The 19,899-nt window shown below is 35.8% G+C and overlaps 2 protein-coding genes and 1 long non-coding RNA gene across 3 annotated transcripts in view; all 3 read right to left on the bottom strand.

The window, feature by feature from the left end:
- The window catches only part of LOC132159554 (uncharacterized), a 1,375,546-nt gene that overhangs the window by 375,146 nt on the left and 980,501 nt on the right, over positions 1-19,899 (bottom strand). The window lies entirely within an intron of this gene.
- On the bottom strand, positions 7,294-8,942 carry LOC132159086 (uncharacterized). The gene is made up of 3 exons (XR_009437774.1): positions 8,895-8,942; positions 8,245-8,385; positions 7,294-7,779 (listed from the first exon to the last, which is right to left on the bottom strand). It is a non-coding gene; the product is annotated as an uncharacterized LOC132159086 (long non-coding RNA).
- The window catches only part of LOC132159566 (ribonuclease inhibitor-like), a 46,362-nt gene continuing 36,220 nt past the window's right edge, over positions 9,758-19,899 (bottom strand). Inside the window, exons 5-7 of the mRNA XM_059569127.1 lie at positions 12,193-12,366; positions 11,540-11,713; positions 9,758-10,263 (exon numbers count right to left, since the gene is read on the bottom strand). Coding sequence (XP_059425110.1) covers positions 10,068-10,263; positions 11,540-11,713; positions 12,193-12,366 — 544 coding nt within the window. The 3' untranslated portion in view covers positions 9,758-10,067. The remainder of the gene's footprint in view (positions 10,264-11,539; positions 11,714-12,192; positions 12,367-19,899) is intronic.

Below are 19,899 nucleotides of genomic sequence, written 5' to 3'. Positions count from 1 at the left end.
GCCACATGTCTCATGAGTTTCTATTTCAAATCTGAATAAAATATCATGAAAAATGAGACTACTGCAAATATTTTTCTGAGATTTTTCTCACCCCCCACCCCCCAAATATAAGAAAATATATTTTCCAATAGTATTGAAGGCTTCTACAAACTATTGAGTCAGTAAACATACCACTGCATAGTTTTTTTCAATTATAAAACACTAGACAGAAACTTAGACATCATATAAGTGATTTATTTGAGCACTAGAAAAATACAATAAGAATAATTTGAGTAAGAAAAATAAGAATAATAATAATAAAAAAAAAAAAAGATTTAACTTTGTTTGCCAATATAGAACATCCTGAGATTTGCTAGAGATGCATATTTTACAATGAATTACGATGCAAATAAGTGATGATGTGCTGATGGCCACTCATACAGATGGTAATAACACAAATGTGCCGAAGTAAATAATCCACTCTCTCTATTCATATAGACACGTTCACTTTGATAGCCGTGACCATTCAGTAATAGCGAGCTGATTTGGGCTGATTTGCACTCAAACAGATGGTAATCATGCAGATACATTCACATTCAACATTAAACACACTCTCACATACATAAAAACTGTCAAAAATGAAAAGAAAGACAGGAATTTGCGATCGCTGTAAGTTCCGCCTCCATCAGCTGACAGGTGCGTCAGAGCGCGTCACCAGCTCTGAGGAGAGAGCGCCAAATTCAAATAAACTATTTTCCGCCTATTTTTCATTCATTCTTTTTTCCGGTGGATCGCCTCATTCTGTTTGTGACACAGTACGCTGCAAAACCGTGCCGTGTTTTTACTACCAAGACGCAGTTTCCAACCGTGAGTTATTCCATAACGGACGCAAACAATTCTGTCGCTGAAGAAATTAAATGTAAACAAAGGAATTATGATCCATATTACAACGTTATTGCTTCATTGGACTAAACGTGCTTCATGAGATGTCGTTCAGTGGACCCTTACCTTTCTAACTAAACCGGGATTTACAGCTGTGGATGTGTTTATGACCCCTTATTAGACGGATCTGGTATGTACAGCGTTTTCAATGTTCTGGTGCAGGTTAACAGCTTAAGCACTCATAACTCCGACTAAGACTAAAACTATTGGTCAAAAAAACTTTTTGTAAACTGAAATTAAATTAAAATTTCAAAATAAATGAAAAACTAAAACTAAACGCAACTAACAACATTAACATTAATATTAAACGAACTAAAATAAAATAATAATTAGCAAAAATTTAATTAATCTTGTTTGTGATTTAATAAGCTGTCATACGTTGCCAGAAAATGTGACCTGTGGTTGTTCATGGAAATACCTGTAGATGGTGCTTCATGCACAAAGAATGCGTTTGAAGCAGATCATCAAAGTTAAGTGCAAACATAATTTAAATCACCACATCGCATTTAGTTTTGGGTAGTATGAGGTTTCAAAGCATTTTAGATCGTTTCTTCTTATTGTGTACTTTTATAAAGGGAGAGACAGGACATAAAGTAGTGTCCTACAGAATAAAAACTTAACTGCCTTTAGCTTTCTATTAACTCTGAAAAACTTGATGGCATGTTTAACAAGATTAAATCTTTAATATGAATGAATATAAATGAATACATTTTACACATACAAGTTGCATTTTTTTTTTTTTTGTTTGGTTGTAAAGAATAATTTTATTTTCATTATTAAGAGGTTTGCACAAAAGTTGATTGTAAACTATGCAAACTTTCAACTTTGCTGAAATTAAATGTCTTGCTTTAGACTACACTGGAAGTGTTCTTTTAACTCACAAATAAAAACTAAGCTAAAATTAACAAAACCATTAATTAAACGAACTAAAACTAAACTGAAATTATAGGAAATTTTAAAATTCAAAATTCAAAACTATAATATACTTGGCTGAACTAAAGGTTTCAGCAATGACTAATCTAAATGCCTCTGATTGGCTAATGCAATCCTAAACTCAGCAGAATCGTGTGTGATTGATTATAAGGAGCAATGCTGTAAAACTGCGTAAATATAAATATGATGTAACATGAGCAGGTTTAAATTTAATACATCAGTTGAAACTTTATTTTAAGTAGTATAGTTTTACAAGTATATTTTTTGGGGTGTTTTATGGGTTCCCTTAATTCTTATGGGAGGTTCAGCTTATACAAGGTCAATTCAGACATGCCATATCAATGCAGCACATAAATATCTGTTAGAGCCCAACTGACACTGTTGGGAACATTACTATAAAAAAGTAATTAGTTATAGTTACTCACTAATTGTTCCAAAAAGTAACTTAGTAACTGAATTACTCTATAATAAAAGTAACTCGTTACCAGGGAAAGTAACTATTTGCGTTACTGTAAAAAAAAAAAAAAGTTGCTATATGTCAAAGAATTTGTATTTTTTTTTTAGCAGTTTTCACAAGTCAGTTGAAATGAGTAGAACAGACAGGTGTTCGTACATAACTTTCGATATTTATTGCACGTCAACAGACAGCGAGAGTTTTATCCTGCACTTCAAGTATTATCTTTGTAAGAAAAGTGTTTTTGGCCACTATCTTTGTAGATGCGTGTGTCACGCATTACATGTAGGCTACACATTACATGCACATTCATGCCTTTGACCACAATGAATTTGAAATTTGAAGAAAATGCCAACTTTTCATCGGATTGCTCCTGACTCGCCATTTCTGCTGCTGCAAATCTCTGTGTGCCTGTTGCGCGTGTGTGTGTGTGTGTGTGTGTGTGTTTGGTGCCGCTGGTGCGTGTGCGGGCATGTGTGTAAAAACACTGGCTCTGAATGGCTACCATGAAACACATGACTCTGCCTTAGCCAATCATAATCGCTTATCTCGTTATTAACCCACCTCCTCACTCGCTGTGTGAGCCAGGGGTGCGTTTGGATTACATAGTTTATTAAATCAATGCATAGTAACGCACCGCATTTAACGTCCAATAATTTTAACGGCATTGTAACGACGGGAAAAGTAATTAGTTAGATTACCCCGTTACTGAAAAAATAACGTTGTTACCTAACGTCGTTCTTTTAAACGGTGTTATTCCAAACACTGATAACTGAGCAAGCCAAAGGTGACAATGGCAAGGAACCCAAACTCAATCGGGTGACAGTAGTAGAGAAAAAAAAAAAAACCTGTGATAAACCTGACTCATTCAGAAGACCCATTGTCTTCTTTATTATACCCTTGATGAACACTTCATGAACACAATCTCAGTAAATTCTTGTTATGAGTTATAGCAAGTCTATTACCTAAATAATTTAATTACCAATGCTGAGAAATGGACCCGCTGTTTTTAAGGTTTTGTTTGCATGAAAAAACTGAAACTTCAGTAAAGGATTCTCTGAAAACAGACTTACCCATGTTCCTCAGGGAGACTCATCTCAGACGGAGAGTCCTTTCCTGGGTCCCCTGACATCCTGCAGCTACACAGCCAGTGCAAACATCAGCACTGCTTTGTGAAAATTTTCACCTGTTCAGCATAACCTGAAGATAACAATGTTACTGAGATGAATAACATGGCATTTCAGAGGGACGGATGAAAAATAAAATATTAGATCATTCCACAAAATACATGGCCTAAATGTGCTATGCGGGAAATAAACATTAAGTCATACTTTGCTACTCACATTGATAACCAACAATGCTTTATTTTCGGTATTGGAGTCTTTGTCCTATCTTGTTGTATCATTTACTTTTGAAATAAGCGCAATAATTTCAACTAAACGTAATGTCATATGCTACATGAACCAAAACATTTGTTTTGTTATTACATAACACATTACATGAAAAAAAATTTATGTTGAGGTTTACCTAACTGGAAATGGCGGATTTCGTCGAAATCTTATAACTTCCTGTAACTGCGTTCTACTTTCGATTTCGCATTACATTTAGTAATGCGAGTTATCTAATTGATAAAAGCAGACTAAAATAAAGAAGTGAGGGGGAAAATCCTTCATAAAAATAATTATTTACATTTTATAAGCTGCATGTTTTAACATGCGTGATCAAACAGTTTGCATTCTTGTTGGCCGTCTGTTATACGCTCAAGGTCATTGCAAACTTGGGTTCGAAATTTTCGTATGTGTTTTTTCGTATTCGTGATCCAAGAAATTCGTCGCGCAAAAGAATACAAAATGTTTTCTTCAAGTAGTGAGGATGATTTCGTGTCCTTTCTCTTCATACATAGAGGAAAAGAAAGAGGAAATATTGAGTCCATCCAGAGAGGAAGGGGAGTTCCAGGAGCTGCGGGATTATCCAGACCGATTCAAAGTTTACTTTAGAATGTCAGTGGCTCAGTTTGATGTTTTGCTAGCGATACTGGAGCCACAAATTAAAAAGAAGACCACAAAACGTGAATCAAGTGATCCTGAACAGAGGCAACAGGCCTAGCATCCGCCCGCGCACACGCACATACACACACACGTTTTACATGTTTTTGGTGTGCTAAAATTATTGCAGTGATATAATAATATTTGTAGTATTTTGATACAATAATGCCTGTATATATAATTGCAGGATGGACCCACTGTTTCCTCTTTCTTTTTCTCTTTTTAAGAAGAGATAGAACAAAAAAAATCATCCTCACTAGGGCCTACTTGAAGACGACATTTTGTATTGTTTTACGTGACAAATTTTTCGGATCATGAATACGAAAAAACGCACGCGAAATTTTCGGACCAAGTGTGCTGACCTTGAGCCTATAACAGACGGCCAAGAAGAATGCAAACTTTTAAGCATGTAGCTTATAACATTTGAATAATTATTTTTATGAAGGATTTTCCCCACACTTCTTTATTTTAATCTGCATTAAAATAAAGCTGATATTTCTTCATACACTCCAAATATTTCTAACAAGAGAAGTATTCAAGCTTACTTGTAGCAGTACGATGGTCTTGTGTAGGGAACAGAATCCAGGTGTCTTTGAACACTTTCGATTTTTTTGTTCGCGCTCTTAGATGGTCGAGCACGTAATAAAAGTTCAGTTTGCTATAAACCTGCCCTCTCCCACCCAGTTTTTTTTTTCTGGATTAACGATTGTTAACCGACAGCATCCTCAGATTAAATAAATAAGATAAATAAATATTTTTTTTATTCAATACTTCCAGTTAACTGTAGACTAGGAAGTACTACCACAGAAAACACACTTTCCAATGTTTCTCGGTCCTTCACACCTGTTGTTTGTCATGTGGTGATTCCAAATCAAGGTTAAATCCGGTAAAACAGATTCTAACTCGGACTGGTAATAATTAACAGCGTTGACTGTACGTTCTGACGTTCCCTCTCAGTTGCCAAATGACCGCGAATGGCGCACATGTCAAGGGGCTGATTGAGCGATGCTGAGCGCTGGGTCATCGGTATAGGAAGAAGATGGATTGTGGATTATCTAAATGTTCGTAAATATTATATTTTGTAGAGTCTGTAAAATGTTTTCTGGGACCTGATATGAATCAAAGTCATCCAAATGTTTACTCTTGGTATAGTTTTGTTTTTGTACTATTACTTTCACTTTCGACTTCTTCGGTGGATTTAAATAGTAGAGCAACTGAATTTTCATACAGCCACCTGCTGGACTGGAGTGTCGAGAGTATAACGTAATACAGTAAACGGGCAACATGGCATTTATTTTTCCCTTTTTCTTAAATCATTTTTTAAATATACATATTGTAAATTCCTGAGATCATGAGGTTGTTTCCTACTGTAAGTTCAGTTCTTTGTTCCATATTGACAAATAACCCTTAAAAATACCATTAAATATTTTAAAGCAGTCTATTTAAGAGTCCCCTTCCCCACAAAGCAAAGAAACACCTCAAAACCTTGTAAAAAACGGCATCCTTCTAATAAATTTCTAAATCTATGAATTAAGTTTGATGTACTGTACCTTGGCATTTCTGTAATTTCTCAAGATGCAGAGCATACACACACACACACACACACACACACATATACACATATATATATATATATATATATATATATATATATATATATATATATATATATATTATTATTATTATTATTATTATTATTATTTTTGTCTCATAGTATAACCAAAGACTGCTCTGTTTGTTTTATGTGATTAATAACTTTATAATACTGGCCAAATATTTACACATACATGTACATTCATTATATATCTCCTCTATAATGAAGAGGAGGCCTAATGGAAAGGGAAGTCGTGGCCTAATGGTTAGAGAGTCGGACTCCCAATTGAAAGGTTGTGAGTTCGAGTCCCGGGCCGGCAGGAATTGTGGGTGGGGGGAGTGCATGTACAGTTCTCTCTCCACCTTCAATACCACGACTTAGGTGCCCTTGAGCAAGGCACCGAACCCCCAACTGCTTCCCGGGCGCCGCAGCATAAATGGCTGCCCACTGCTCTGGGTGTGTGCTCACAGTGTGTGTGTGTGTTCACTGCTCTGTGTGTGTGCACTTCGGATGGGTTAAATGCAGAGCACAAATTCTGAGTATGGGTCACCATACTTGGCTGAATGTCACGTCACTTACTCACTTACTATTCATTATATTCAGAAATTAATTAAAACTTCTCAGAAGCCCTTCAAACTGTTTGATCTCATTGTAACATAATTTACTGCATAACCTATGACCTTGATCAAAGTGTATCTATGTCTATGTTTGCAGAAACATTTTTTTTTGATCACATCATTTGGAATTGTTGCTTCATATTTAACCTGAATGATTTTCAAATATTGTGCACAATATAAGTAAGCGCAGGTTGGGAGTAAATAATGGATGTCAGAGAGAATCAAAAGCAGAAATGTTTCAGTTATCTAGTTTTAAATAAACATGCACAACACCAGAGGGCTGTTGAGTCACTGAGACACAGCGATCAAGTGCCAATATCATCCTTTCTTTCCTGTCTGCTCTCCACTTTCCTGTGAAATAAAGACAGAAAGGCCAAAAATTAAGTTGCAAGTTTAATATTTTTTTTTTAATAAATCCTTTAGACCTTTACTGTCACAGTGTGGTCCACAGGGATCCTCTCTATGATTTCATTTCCTGTAGTTGTTCATATGAAAATGGAGTAGCTTCCTGCATGATATGGTATATCTTTGGATGACAACATTGTTAATTATGTCAATGATTGTATGAAATAACTGCCAGTGAGATGAGAATGGGTTTTATAACATTTGTCTTTATGTATTAGTCAGACCTGCATGGCTGCTCATTCATATGTAATTTCTACAGGAAACTCCACAGCTTAAAACAGGAGAACCTGAAGATCAGTTCATCTGGACTGAAGAAAGAGTTATCTTATGTCAGTCAAAGCATTATTATCTTGTGTTCAGAGTACAATGAACCAAACACAATCAAACTCTTCCTTAGATGTTTCACCACAGAACTTAAACAATATATTTGTCCAGACACAACCGTGACTTAATACAAATTAAAATAATATATATTAAAATGTAAGAGACATAAGATGTAAAAAACGTACAGAAATATAAAATGTAAAAATGAAATTATGGCATAAAGAAGTATAAAACTTGACATTGATAGTACTGATTTGAATCTTTAAACATGTAGACTTACTTTCAGTTTATATTTCATGTTCATTTGATATATTTGAGAGCTTACACTGTATTGTACAATCATGTACCACTTTTTTTTTTATTTCTTCAAAATTGAGTTGAGTAATCACAACATCATTAGCTAGTGCTTATAACAAAGAGTCATGTCTTCCTGCTAATCCACCTCATTTTAGTGTTCATCAACTTCTACTCTTTCCTTTATTTCACCTGTAAATAAAACCACAAAATATTATTTGTAAATACAAAAACAACAATAAACATTCAACGTTACTCATGAACGTGTATGTTTCTATTAATGCTGCATTATTAAATTTGAAAGTCTGAGCCTCTTCCAGCTGTATGCTTTAATTATTATTGAAAAGCAACATATACAGAAAGAGTCAGTGTAATAACCTTTAGTTGTGCTGTTGGAAGCTGGTTAAATCGGTTATCAAATAAATATGTCTGTTTATTACATACAAATAAATATGTCTGTTTATAAACACACTAAATTCATATTAGCTGTGTTTTGAAATGCTTCTGAATATCCCTTCTGATGTCCTCAAAGATTTAAAACAGGTTAGGGGTACGATTTTGTTATTTTATGATAATACGCTCAGTTCATATTTGAATATCTGATGAACATTATACATTTTGATTATAAACATCAAACATATTAATTTATTACAGTACTAGTGAGGCTTGTCTAAGGATTCATCACCTGATGGTGACTTTTCCTTTTCTGTTGATTTCACAGGTTCCTGAGCTTTTGACCAGGGTGTAAACAATCCACCAATGAAGTCCACTCCCCATCTGAACCAGTCCTTATCCAGGCTGCAAGGAGGAAGCAAAAACAGTGTTGCGTGGGAGAAGTTGAAAATTAGTTTCTGTATTTCAATTACTTTGAGTACAGAGTGTAATAGACTGTAACAAACTTTGAATGCTTGGAATCAGCTTAATTTCTGGTTTTACATTACACACATTTTTCTAGATCAATATTGTTAACACTAACTTTTAAGGACCAATTTTCAATATGAACTTGCTTATTAGCATGCATATCCTTATCATATTAGCTGTTTATTAGTACTTATAAAGCACATTTTAAAGTCTTATTCTGCTTGACCATTCTCTAGATCCCTTAATCCTACCCCATACCAACAACTACCGTATTAACTATTGATAAGCAACAAATTAGGATTATATTGAGGCAAAATCTAGTTAATAGTTATTTGATAGTGAGAATTGATCCCAAAACTAAAGAGTTACTACAGTATTTGTGTTTTAAATATAACACATTCAAAATGCTTATCTGTGTTAGTATGACTAAATAGATGTTAACTCACCGCAGTCTACAATTTAAATCTCGTAGCACATCAACAAGCTGCTTATTTACAGTAGCAGACATACTAATACTCTAATGACCACTAGTTAATAGTTTTTGTAGTTTCAGAGTTACTTATCAACAGCTGTCTAAAGGGTACCATCAAAATAATCAAACCGATATTAAAATAAAAGTAGTTCAAAGCAAATGTGTCATATTACACATTCATCTGATCTGATATCTGATTTTATGGCTGTTTGAGAGAATTTATTATTATTATTATTATTATTATTATTATTATTATTATTATTATTATTATTACTTATAAGTGGTCTTTGACCGCTTTAAGTAAAGTAATATCAGAAAAATGGCGAGAAATGAGACTTATAATACATTATAACTATGAGAAATATATACATTGTAAAAGTGGATGCAACGTGTTCATTGTGTTATAAATCATCATAGTCTTAAAAGCTAAAACCTCAAATAACAAAATATTATAATATATTAAAACTGTTCTTATGAATATTCATGAAATGAATTTTTATAATGAATTATGCATTCATTACAATGCCTTAAGAATACCCTTATAATGTATTATAAATGTGGAGAAATTCCATACAATTAATTTTTTGACAGTGAAACTCACAGAACTGAAAATAAAAAAGGTGGTTGATTTGACAGTAAAGTGTGGGCTGAGCCTCATCAAAGCTACAGAAGTTTGTGCAGAAACACATTCACTCCTTTGCAACTTAATTATTTTTTATAAATGTTATACTGTATACAGTTACTGTTTTCATCACAAATATAATCTCTTGCATAATTTTTTTAATTAAATATTTAATCAAAATGCACATTTTTGCTCTTATTTTTGGAGGGGGGGGTCCTTGCTTTGCTTGGTCAGAGGCACATGTGTTTTTGGCCAGCTGGTCATGCAGTTATTCTGCTGCTGTTCGCACTGATCATTCAGTGCCATTTACAATGTGTCTTATACTTCCACATTTTTTGATGACTGTTAGTGATATTACTGACAGAGAGAAGATGCTTGTGCCACAGCTACATATATCCCGCTAACACAGTGGTCCTTGAGCAATTATTTTCCACAAATATAATGCAAACTCAAGCGCTTCTTGAGATATTGAGTAACAGTGTTTCATTTAATGTCTAATGTCAAAGTAATTTTAAAGCATTGTGATTATAATGTGAATGTTACTGACCTCAGTTTCTCCAGTTTACAGTGTGAATCCTTCAGTAATTCACATAAGTGATTCATTCCTTCGTTTTTTATTTGATTCCCGCTGAGCTTCAGTTCTCTCAGGTGTGATGGGTTTGATTTCAGAGCTGAAGTCAGGATGAAACACTGTTTCTCTGTAATACTGCATTCACACAGACTGAAGATGGACACAGAAAAGAGAATGATTAAAAATTATGTTAAGTTCATGTGTGAGTTCAATTCATCATAACCAAACATCATGCAGTCATTAATATATAAGCAAAACATGGAAACTTAATTATAGAACCACAAACCAATCCATAACTAGGATTTGAGGATACTAGTTAGAATCTAAATCTGAAGCATCTTTAGTTAATGTAAATGTAGATTAAGACACATAACTGACTGGAAATTTAAATGGACTATTTTCACATTCTTAAAGTGAGAAAATAAATAAACTATATTCAAATTTAATATAATTTAAGTTACTTTATGTATCACAAATCATCATTTGAGCTGTCGTGTTGGATTTCACACAAAATATCAGTTTGACATTATTTGTTTTTGCATGACTATGTCACATCTATTTCACTATTACACATTCAGCTATTACATTGGAGGTATGATGTAGTGAGAGATTTATTAATAGTTCTGACAGTCTGAAGCCATTATTAAGCAACGTTATTAACACAATGGATTGTTCAAAAAGACAATCAGCTGAGGAATCATCTGTTGTTAAAACAAAGAAACCTTGTTTAGAGAAGAGTTTTCAAGTAAAAGTGAAAGTGAAAGAAACTGTAACAACCCATAGTTACATCAGACTGACTTTAAGAGAAGGTGAGATCTAAAACCGACCCAAAGATTGACAGGTACAATTATCTAGCAATTGTTTTGTTGAATTGTCAGTGATGCCTAACTCTTTCAATGTTATTTTTTTAACAATTGTTTTTAAGTTTGTTGATTCAACACAACAGTGACTGTTAACCTGCTCAACAGATGTTATTTATGACAATTATCACATGAGTTATTTCTTAATCTCGTTCTAATGTTAATACATTTGGAGTATTCCATTTGAGCAACTGTGTGTCCGAGTTTAGTCATTTGTATAAAAAAACACCCGAACCATCTCTATATGTGAAGTGCTTTCCACAAATATTTTCTTTAGTGTGCCATTCTCAAAAAAAAAAAAAAAAAAGTTCAAACACAATAAACACCTCTAATACCGACCCAGCCTTTGAACTTCTAACTAGCCAGCTGTAGATTTAAATATCTGCACTGTTATACACAGAAACCCTTCAGACACTTCACATGTAAGCAGGTGTGGTCTTAACTCCTTTCTGTCAATCAAGTATTTGCAGTGCTGTAAATAATGTCACTTAGGCCCTGTCGCTTTTAAATAAATAACTTAGTCAATTTTAATCACACTGTTACTGATATAATGTACAGTCACTAACTGTAGTTTCTCCATCTTGCATTGTGAACTGCTCAGCAGAAGCCCAAGATTTTCAACTCCAGAGTCTCCTAGTTGATTCCCACTGAGCTTCAGTTCTCTCAGGTATAATGGGTTTGATATCAGAGCTGAGGTCAGGATAAGACACTCTTTGTCGGTAATCATGCAATTACACAGACTAAAGACAGAAAGAGAAAAGACAATGAATCAGATCCGTAAATGCCACAGTCATTAATTCATCAGTAAAACATTGAAACACAATTATTGAACCATATGCCAATCCATAATTTGAATTGAGGATACTAGTAACAACACAAATCTGGAGCATCTTTACTTTCACTTTGACAAAAAAATAAAATAAATCATTGTGATTTATACATGTAGATTAAAATACAGAATCAACACACAGGTCATTGTAAAAATGACATTTAAATTGACTATTTTCCTGTTGTCAATTTGAGAAAATTAAGGCAATTTTATACATGAATCACAAGTTTAAAAAAAATTCTCGAGTGCAGCTTAACAACACACAATAAAAAATAAATAAATTAAAACTTAGATTAAGAACTGTAAAACCATGTAACAACAATCAAGTCACTGAACAGCATAATAAAATTTCATCACACTTTAAATGCTGTACAGTAAAATGATACTAACGCTAGTATTTCCAGCTTGAATTGTGTGTTCATCAGTAGATCACTGAGGTTTTTCACTCCAGAGTCTCCTAGTTGATTCCAGCCCAGGTTCAGTTCTCTCAGGTATGAAGGGTTTGATTTCAGAGCTGAAGTCACAGCAGAACATCCTTCGTCTGACATATAACAGCAGTTTATCCTACAATGGGAAAAAGAAAGAAATAAGAAAATAAAACAGCAGAACAAACTCTTTATTCTGTACAGTCACATTAACACAACATATTAACAAAAAGAGGAAGAGAGATCATCTTCACTAGGGATGGAGTATTGGCATTGGTCTTTATACTGATCTTGTGCACTCATTCTCATTAAAAGGCTATGATACCAAAAACAGATACCATGCAGTGCAAGTACTGTACTTGTGTCAAGACAAAAAATAAAAAAATAAACAAACAACAGGGCTTCTGTCATGTCTGCTCGGCTGTGGTGGTCCTCTGCTCCGCCCTGGTGGGCTTCTGTCCCGTCTTCTCGGCTGTGGTGGTCCTCTGCTCCGCCCTGGTGGGCTCCAGCTCCACCTGCTTAGCTCTGGTGGGCTCCCACGCCAACTGCTCAGCCTTGGCGGACCCCTGTTCCCGAGTTAAGCCCATGGCGGGCCCCTGTTCCTGAGTTAAACCCACAGCGGGTCCCTGTTCCCGAGTTAAGCCCATGGTGGGCCCTTGTTCCCGAGTTAAGCCCACGGCGGGCCCCTGTTCCAGAGTTAAGCCCACAGCGGGCCTCTGTCTCCCATGTTAGGTCCAGGAAGGGCCCCTATTTCCGATGTCAGGCCCAGGAAGGGCTCCAGTCCTGCCTGCTCTGCCCCCGTCCCCGGCCAGGCCCTCCATCCCTCCCCCTGTTCCGCCTCTGCTCCACCGCCCTCCTAGATTGTTTTGAGCATCTGGAAGCCGCTCCTTGGGGGGGGGGGGGCACACCTACACCTCATTTACACACACATAAAAGCAGCACAATCACTCTCACTCACTGCGAAGTCTTGTTTAGCTAGTCTGACATTTCAGAGCGTTTTCCCCTGTGTTTGTTATTCCTGTGTTTGACCTTTGGACTGTGTATTCGGACTCTGATTCTCCACTGCCTGTCCCGATCTCTGCTTGTTTCTGGTTACGATTCTGGTTATCCCTGACACACCTGACGCCATTCCTGATCTCTGCCTGTCTGACCATTCTGTTTAATAAATGCTGCACATGGATCCGAATGCCTCTGACTCCTCGTTACATCATGCATGTATAGTTGCTGTGCGCAAACTGATAAATAAAGCACACTACATGGATTGAGTGCACAGCAAGCTATGAAAGCACACATCTCTTTCTCACAGATATCACTGAAAACGTGTAGCTTGGTCAGACATGTCACTAGCAACGAAAGTGAAACAATGCACCTAACACTACTTGATGGTGAAGAGAAAGAAGGAGAGAGAAATAAAGATATAAAATGTAACACCTAATGTTGCTTAATAAAATAGATTTAGTGAAAAGTACTATATATATATATATATATATATATATATATATATATATATACACACACACACACACACACACACACACACACACACACACACATATTAAAAAAAAGTTCCCCACATCACTACAGGAAAATGTTATGATTTCTGTAGCCCTACACTAGAACAGCTCTAAATATCTGCTATGCTTTTAAATTAATACCGAATTCAATAGAGCAATAGAATGAAACTGACAGTTAACAAAGCTTGTACAATACACTTTACAATACACAACTTACTGTATATGATTCATCTTATTTTGGTTTCTCAAATATGAAGAAAAAAAATGCTATGAAAATACTGCTATTGGTAATCAGTATCCAAAATCAGTGAACAAAAAATAAAGTATTGGTCTTGTTCTGGAAAGGTGGTATCAGTGCATGTTTAATCCTTATACTTCACCAGATAATTAACAAAATATATATTCAGACTCACCATTAGATATTGAGAACAAAGTGTCTTTATTCAAACTTTTGAAATTAGTTTAAGCATTTTAATGTTACTGACCTCAATCGCTCCAATTTACAGTGTGAATCCTGTAGGACATCACATAAGTGATCCACTCCTCTGTCTTTTAGTTCATTCCGGCTCAGGTCCAGCTCTCTCAGGTGTGAAAGGTTTGAACACAGAGCTGAAGTCAGAAGGAGACATTGTTTCTCTGTAATACTGCACCCACACAGACTGAAGATGGAAAGAGAAAAGACAATGAATCAGACCTTATGATCTGCAAAGGCAGTGGCTTATACTGTCTTCATTGACTATTAAATATTAAAAATATTTTTTTTTATTTATAATGAGAACTCATAACATTTACAATACCATTCATATGTTTGGGCTCATTACATTACGATTTTAAGAAATGCAATACTTTAATTCAAGGATCCATTGAATTAAATTATTTTTACAGTAAGTTACTTGAGAAAAGGTTAAGCACATTTATTTACACAAGTTTTTAAGCAAGTTAGTAATTTTCAGTGCTACAGCCTCCTGGTGGTTTGGTTTATATTCAGAGTACTATTACAATGAATGAACAAATAAAACTATATTAATTTCATTTTCTTCACAACCTTCAGCTTTAAAAATCACCTAATTTTAAGCACACATCAATACACTTTCAAGCTAAATCTTGTGTAGATATGAAATAAATACTTTTGAAGATAAAATATGTGTACATACATTTAGCCTATATTACATATAATTAACAAATTAAAGTTGTTTTAATCATTGTTCTCCATCTACGGTAACTAAAATAATTATTGACCCATGATCAAAGCTAAGATAATAATTATTTGTTTCTTTGATGGGCTGTTTAGTTATAATACTCCACATTATTGTGACTGTGGTGTTGAGAGAAAAATGCCGTCTTAAACAAATGAGAAAATATTATTATCAAGTACAGTACTAGTAGTATTAAAAGTAATGTAAAATTTAAAATTTTGTGAAATACTCACATCAGTGTGTTGAGTTTACAGTGTTTATCCTGCAGTAGAGCAGCGATCTGATTCACTCGTGTGTCTCCTAGTTCATGTTGACTCAGATTCAGTTCTCTCAGGAGTAACGGGTTTTTGCCCACAATTCCTGCCACATACTGAGAGGCTTCATTAGCAGCAGGACCCAAAAACCTGCAGAAGAGAAGATGAGGAAGTAGAATCAATTCAATTCCGTAAACTTGATCTAATGAAACTTAGCACAGGGCTCCAAACAAAAAAATTGAGTAAAGAGCCATTGGCTCCTAAAAGAAAAAAAAAACTTAGGCACCAAATTATTTTTTAAGGTTCCACAGAATAAACATTTTATTTATTTTTTTTTACATATATTTTAACCTTTCTTGGCATTATAAGCATTTTAATCCATCTTGTTGATGACCTGGGAACTAAGGTTCACTTAAAGTGGGAACTAAATGTTTTTTCCAACTTGAAATATACAGTCACACATCGTTTATTACACAGAATCTGTACCAATATCATGGACCTTAAGCGTCACTTGGCCACTGAGTGTAGTTTGGGCTCTTCCTCCATACATCCTGTAAATCTTGTCATACACAAAAATAAAGGTGCTTCATGATGCCATAGTATAACCTTTTTTTTTGTCTAAATGGTTTCATTAAGAAACTTTACCGTATGAAGAACCTTTACATTTCTCAAAAGGCACAAAAGACAACCTCAGCAAAAACTTAACTTGCAATTCAATATTTGTCAATATTTGTTCAATATCGCAGTTCGGAGCCCTGTAGCATATGATTCAGTGTGTGAAATGGTTTATTTTGTATAAGTGAAATAATATGTACACAAATAATTCACCTGCATGCAATTTATTTTGCATAATTTCATCACATCTCACCTCAGTGTCTTCAGTGAATAGTTTTTATCCTGTAGTAAATCACTGAGCTCCTTCACTCCTGATTGTCCAGGATCATTTCCTGTGAGATCCAGCTCTATCAGGTGTGAAGGGTTTGATCTCAGAGCTGAAGCCAGAGCTTTATAGCCTTCTTCTGTTATACTACAGTCTGAAAGACTAGAACAAAAACAAAAATAAATTACAGTTGTTCTAAAAACTGACCTGAATAATGTAAATCCCAAGAAAATTATATTTAATTCCTTGTACAAATGTATTGGAAGTTAGTTGAAAAAAAAAACTGTTTAGTGACTATAGAGGCATAGAGAACTTTAATATGTTAGACATCAACCTCACTTTCAGGCTTCCAACTATCTAAAAGTCTTTTCACAACATACAAGCAACCTAAAATGGTTCAACATTAAAGTTTTGGAACTAAATGGGCAAAACTGAAAAAAAAAAAAAAAATTCACCCACAGTGGTGTGAAACATTAATAAACAATTATAGGACCATCCCCATCTGCTCCCTCAAAAGGACTAGGCCTTTATCTATCTTATCACATATAATCTTAAAATAAATGGTGATTATCAGATCTCACTCTCCTCCAGCTCTAACAGACTGGTCTAAATTCTGACTCAACAAACAGTAGGACGGCAACTGATTAAAACACTAAATTATAATTTACAATAAAGAAGAACAGCATTTAAGTGCTAACTCTAGAATATCTGCATGTATAGAGACGTCTGTATCCAGTTTCTATACTCATAATAATTACAATTACAAGCATTACATGTACAATTTGAATCCAACAACAAATAAATTAACAAAATATTTCAGTCAGAGTTTGTATGCTTCCTATAAAGCTCTATCTATTTAACACACATGCATGAGTTTGCACCCAACGTGAGTTTGAGCATGAGTTTACTCCACAAACAGGAAATCCTTCTGAGCTAGGTTGACGAATAGTGCAGCAGTTTCCATGACCGTGGGGAAGAAAAAAAGGAAAACAAAACACTTTCAGAAACCAAATAGGAAGAAGGGGTGCTTCTTAATTTTTTTTTTTTTTTTTTTAGGTTCTGTCTTCTTTCATGATGTTGCCTACATTTTGGCCCGAGGAGAGAGAGAATTCACCATGAAAAGTCTTTATTAATCATATAGGAACAATGAACACACACGTAGGAATAGGGATCTACATTTAGATGGCACAAAGGACTCAGGAAAACACAGGGCTTAAATAAGGAACCAAATGAGGAAATTAAAAAGAAACACCTGGATTCAATTTCACACTCAGACATGAGTGAAGAACTAGGACACATGGTAAACATAGAGCACGTCGGAGGAGGAAAACAAACACACAGTCCATGGGCGTGACAATGCTTTTGTTCTACTGACAACTAGCCAAATAGATATGGACGGTACACTTTGATGCAGGCAGTAGAGATTATTTTAGATTATTTACAGTCAGAGCTGGGTAGATTACTTATGAATTGTAATCAGTTACTGATTACAGATTACATGAAAAAAATTTTAATCAGTAATATAATCTCTTAGATTACACATTTTTGGTAACGTAATCTGATTACTTCTGGATTACATTTAGATTACATTTGTGCTAACCCTTATTTGATATCACATATATTCAGTTAGCCTAATCTTGTACTTTTTAAAAATATATATATTTAAATATATAAAATATTCAGCAAAAAAAAGCCACAATAGCTTATTCGTCAAGTGCAATATATAGACAGATAATACTTAGAAAATACTAACACTAATTTACCGTGCTGTTAGAGTTTGCTAATAACACTGAATCTACATATTACACTGAAAGTAATAAAATCAGGATCATTCTCTTCAAAGTTTTGGTGATGCCCTAGTTATTTTTTGTTGTTAAAATTTTGATCAGGTTACTTGTCTGGTCGGGCAAGTAAAATTCTCTTTCACTTTTCCCGGACAAGCGTTAATGTCGAGCCCTGGCTAATATATAAAAGACCATTTCCAGGTCAAATATTTCATCTCAAAACACTTGAAGTGCAGAAGGTAGTAAAAATGAAGAAATATCAACATTACAAAAATATATTAAAGGACATGAAATTCAAAGATTGAAAGTCAAAGATTTCCATTGACAGCAAATTAATCCATGGTAGGCAGAGTTTACACTGAATAGTGACATTTTGCCATGTCTTTAAAAAAAAAAATTAATGATGTCTGAACATCCAGTGATTAAAGGCTGTGTTCCCCTCCATATTCCAATATCTTGCTGATTTCTTCGGAGCGTGATTCTGACACCCCTCCCCCTCTCCGCCGGAAAAACTCGAAGAATCACGAACGTATATAACCGCAGGTTTATTAGGAAAAAATATAAACGTAAAAAAAAAATTAGGAGAATCAATCATTTGTGAACGACTTATTACCATTGTGTAAATAATATGTAATCATGTAATCCATAAAAAAGTAACTGTAATCTGATTACGAGTATTTTAAAAAGTAGTTTACTCTAATTACAAGTACTTGAGTTTTGGAATCTGATTACGTAATCCAGTTTACATGTAATCCGTTACTACCCAGCTCTGAATTTACAGTAGAGAGCAGGTTTTTGCAGACCATTTTCTTTTGCATGCTTCAGCTTTACATCTTTGGTGTAAACTTAACTTAAGCAAACTCCCCCCAAGAAAAATAATGCTTCAATCAAAATGCACCTGTCATGATACAAGAGGCGGAAGCAAGGATGCAAGTGAACGTTTTGGTTACGTATGTAACCCTCGTTCCCTGAAGGAGGGAACGGAGACGTTACGAATGGGATCTCGCCCGAGAGCCCAATCACCTTTGAGTGGTACAAAACGAGCCAATGGTACACAAAGTACCTTGGTCTGCGGAATTTGCATCGCGAGCTCCGCCCCGCAGAGCGGGTATATAAGGAGCAACGCGAGCAGCTCGCATTCAAGTCTTCGCTGAGGAGCCGAGCCAGTGACCCGGCCGTTCAGCGGAACAGCGATGTGGCAAGGGGACGTAATGTCTCCTTTCCCTCCTTCAGGGAATGAGGGTTACATACATAACCAAGACGTTCCCTTTCAGTCGGTCACGTTCGACGTTACGAATGGGGTCCCTTACAAAACGCCACATGGCTGTCTTCCAGCGACCCGTGTGAGTGATAGCACCCTGTCGTGAGGCCAGCACGAGTGAGGGCCTATAGCTCACACATACTACACTGGGTAGCATATTCCAGCTGGACATATGCTAGCAGGCTGCCTGCCCGTGGGAGGACTTACAGAAGGCAGGTATCTACCAAGGTGGTGATACATAAGAACTCTGAGGTACCCAGCCCGCAGGATGGAAGTTACAACGACAGAGCTGGCAAGGGGCTTGCCAAGAGAAAGACATATACTGCGGAGAGACTTACTGTGGACATACACACGTGGGATTACCCAGAAGGGGAATCACAACACATGGAGGCACCTAGTCCCACACATGGCTGACCAAAGGGCATGTACACAAGTGTTGGACATCAACAATGCTGGAGGAACCCAGGGTTCTGACTGAGGAACTCACCTGAGGGGAATAGGGCACGCATCCAGTCTGCGGAATGGAATGGCGCAGCAAGCGGATTGACACCGAGCAGGTCCTTACTGGCCCGAAGGGGTGAGTACCCGGGAGGACACGGGCTCTACACGGAGATTATAAAACCTCGCGAATGTGTTAGGTGTCGCCCAGCCCGCAGCTCTACAGATGTCTGCTAGCGAGGCGCCATGCGCCAGCTCCCAGGAAGAAGCTACGCTCCTAGTTGAGTGAGCTCTCACCCCTAGGGGGCATGGCAGGTCTTGAGTCTGATAACCCAGGACAATAGC

Source organism: Carassius carassius, chromosome 16 (genome assembly GCF_963082965.1).
Source record: "Carassius carassius chromosome 16, fCarCar2.1, whole genome shotgun sequence".
NCBI classification, from domain to species: Eukaryota; Metazoa; Chordata; class Actinopteri; order Cypriniformes; family Cyprinidae; genus Carassius; species Carassius carassius.
This window is presented reverse-complemented; position numbering and strand designations above follow the sequence as displayed.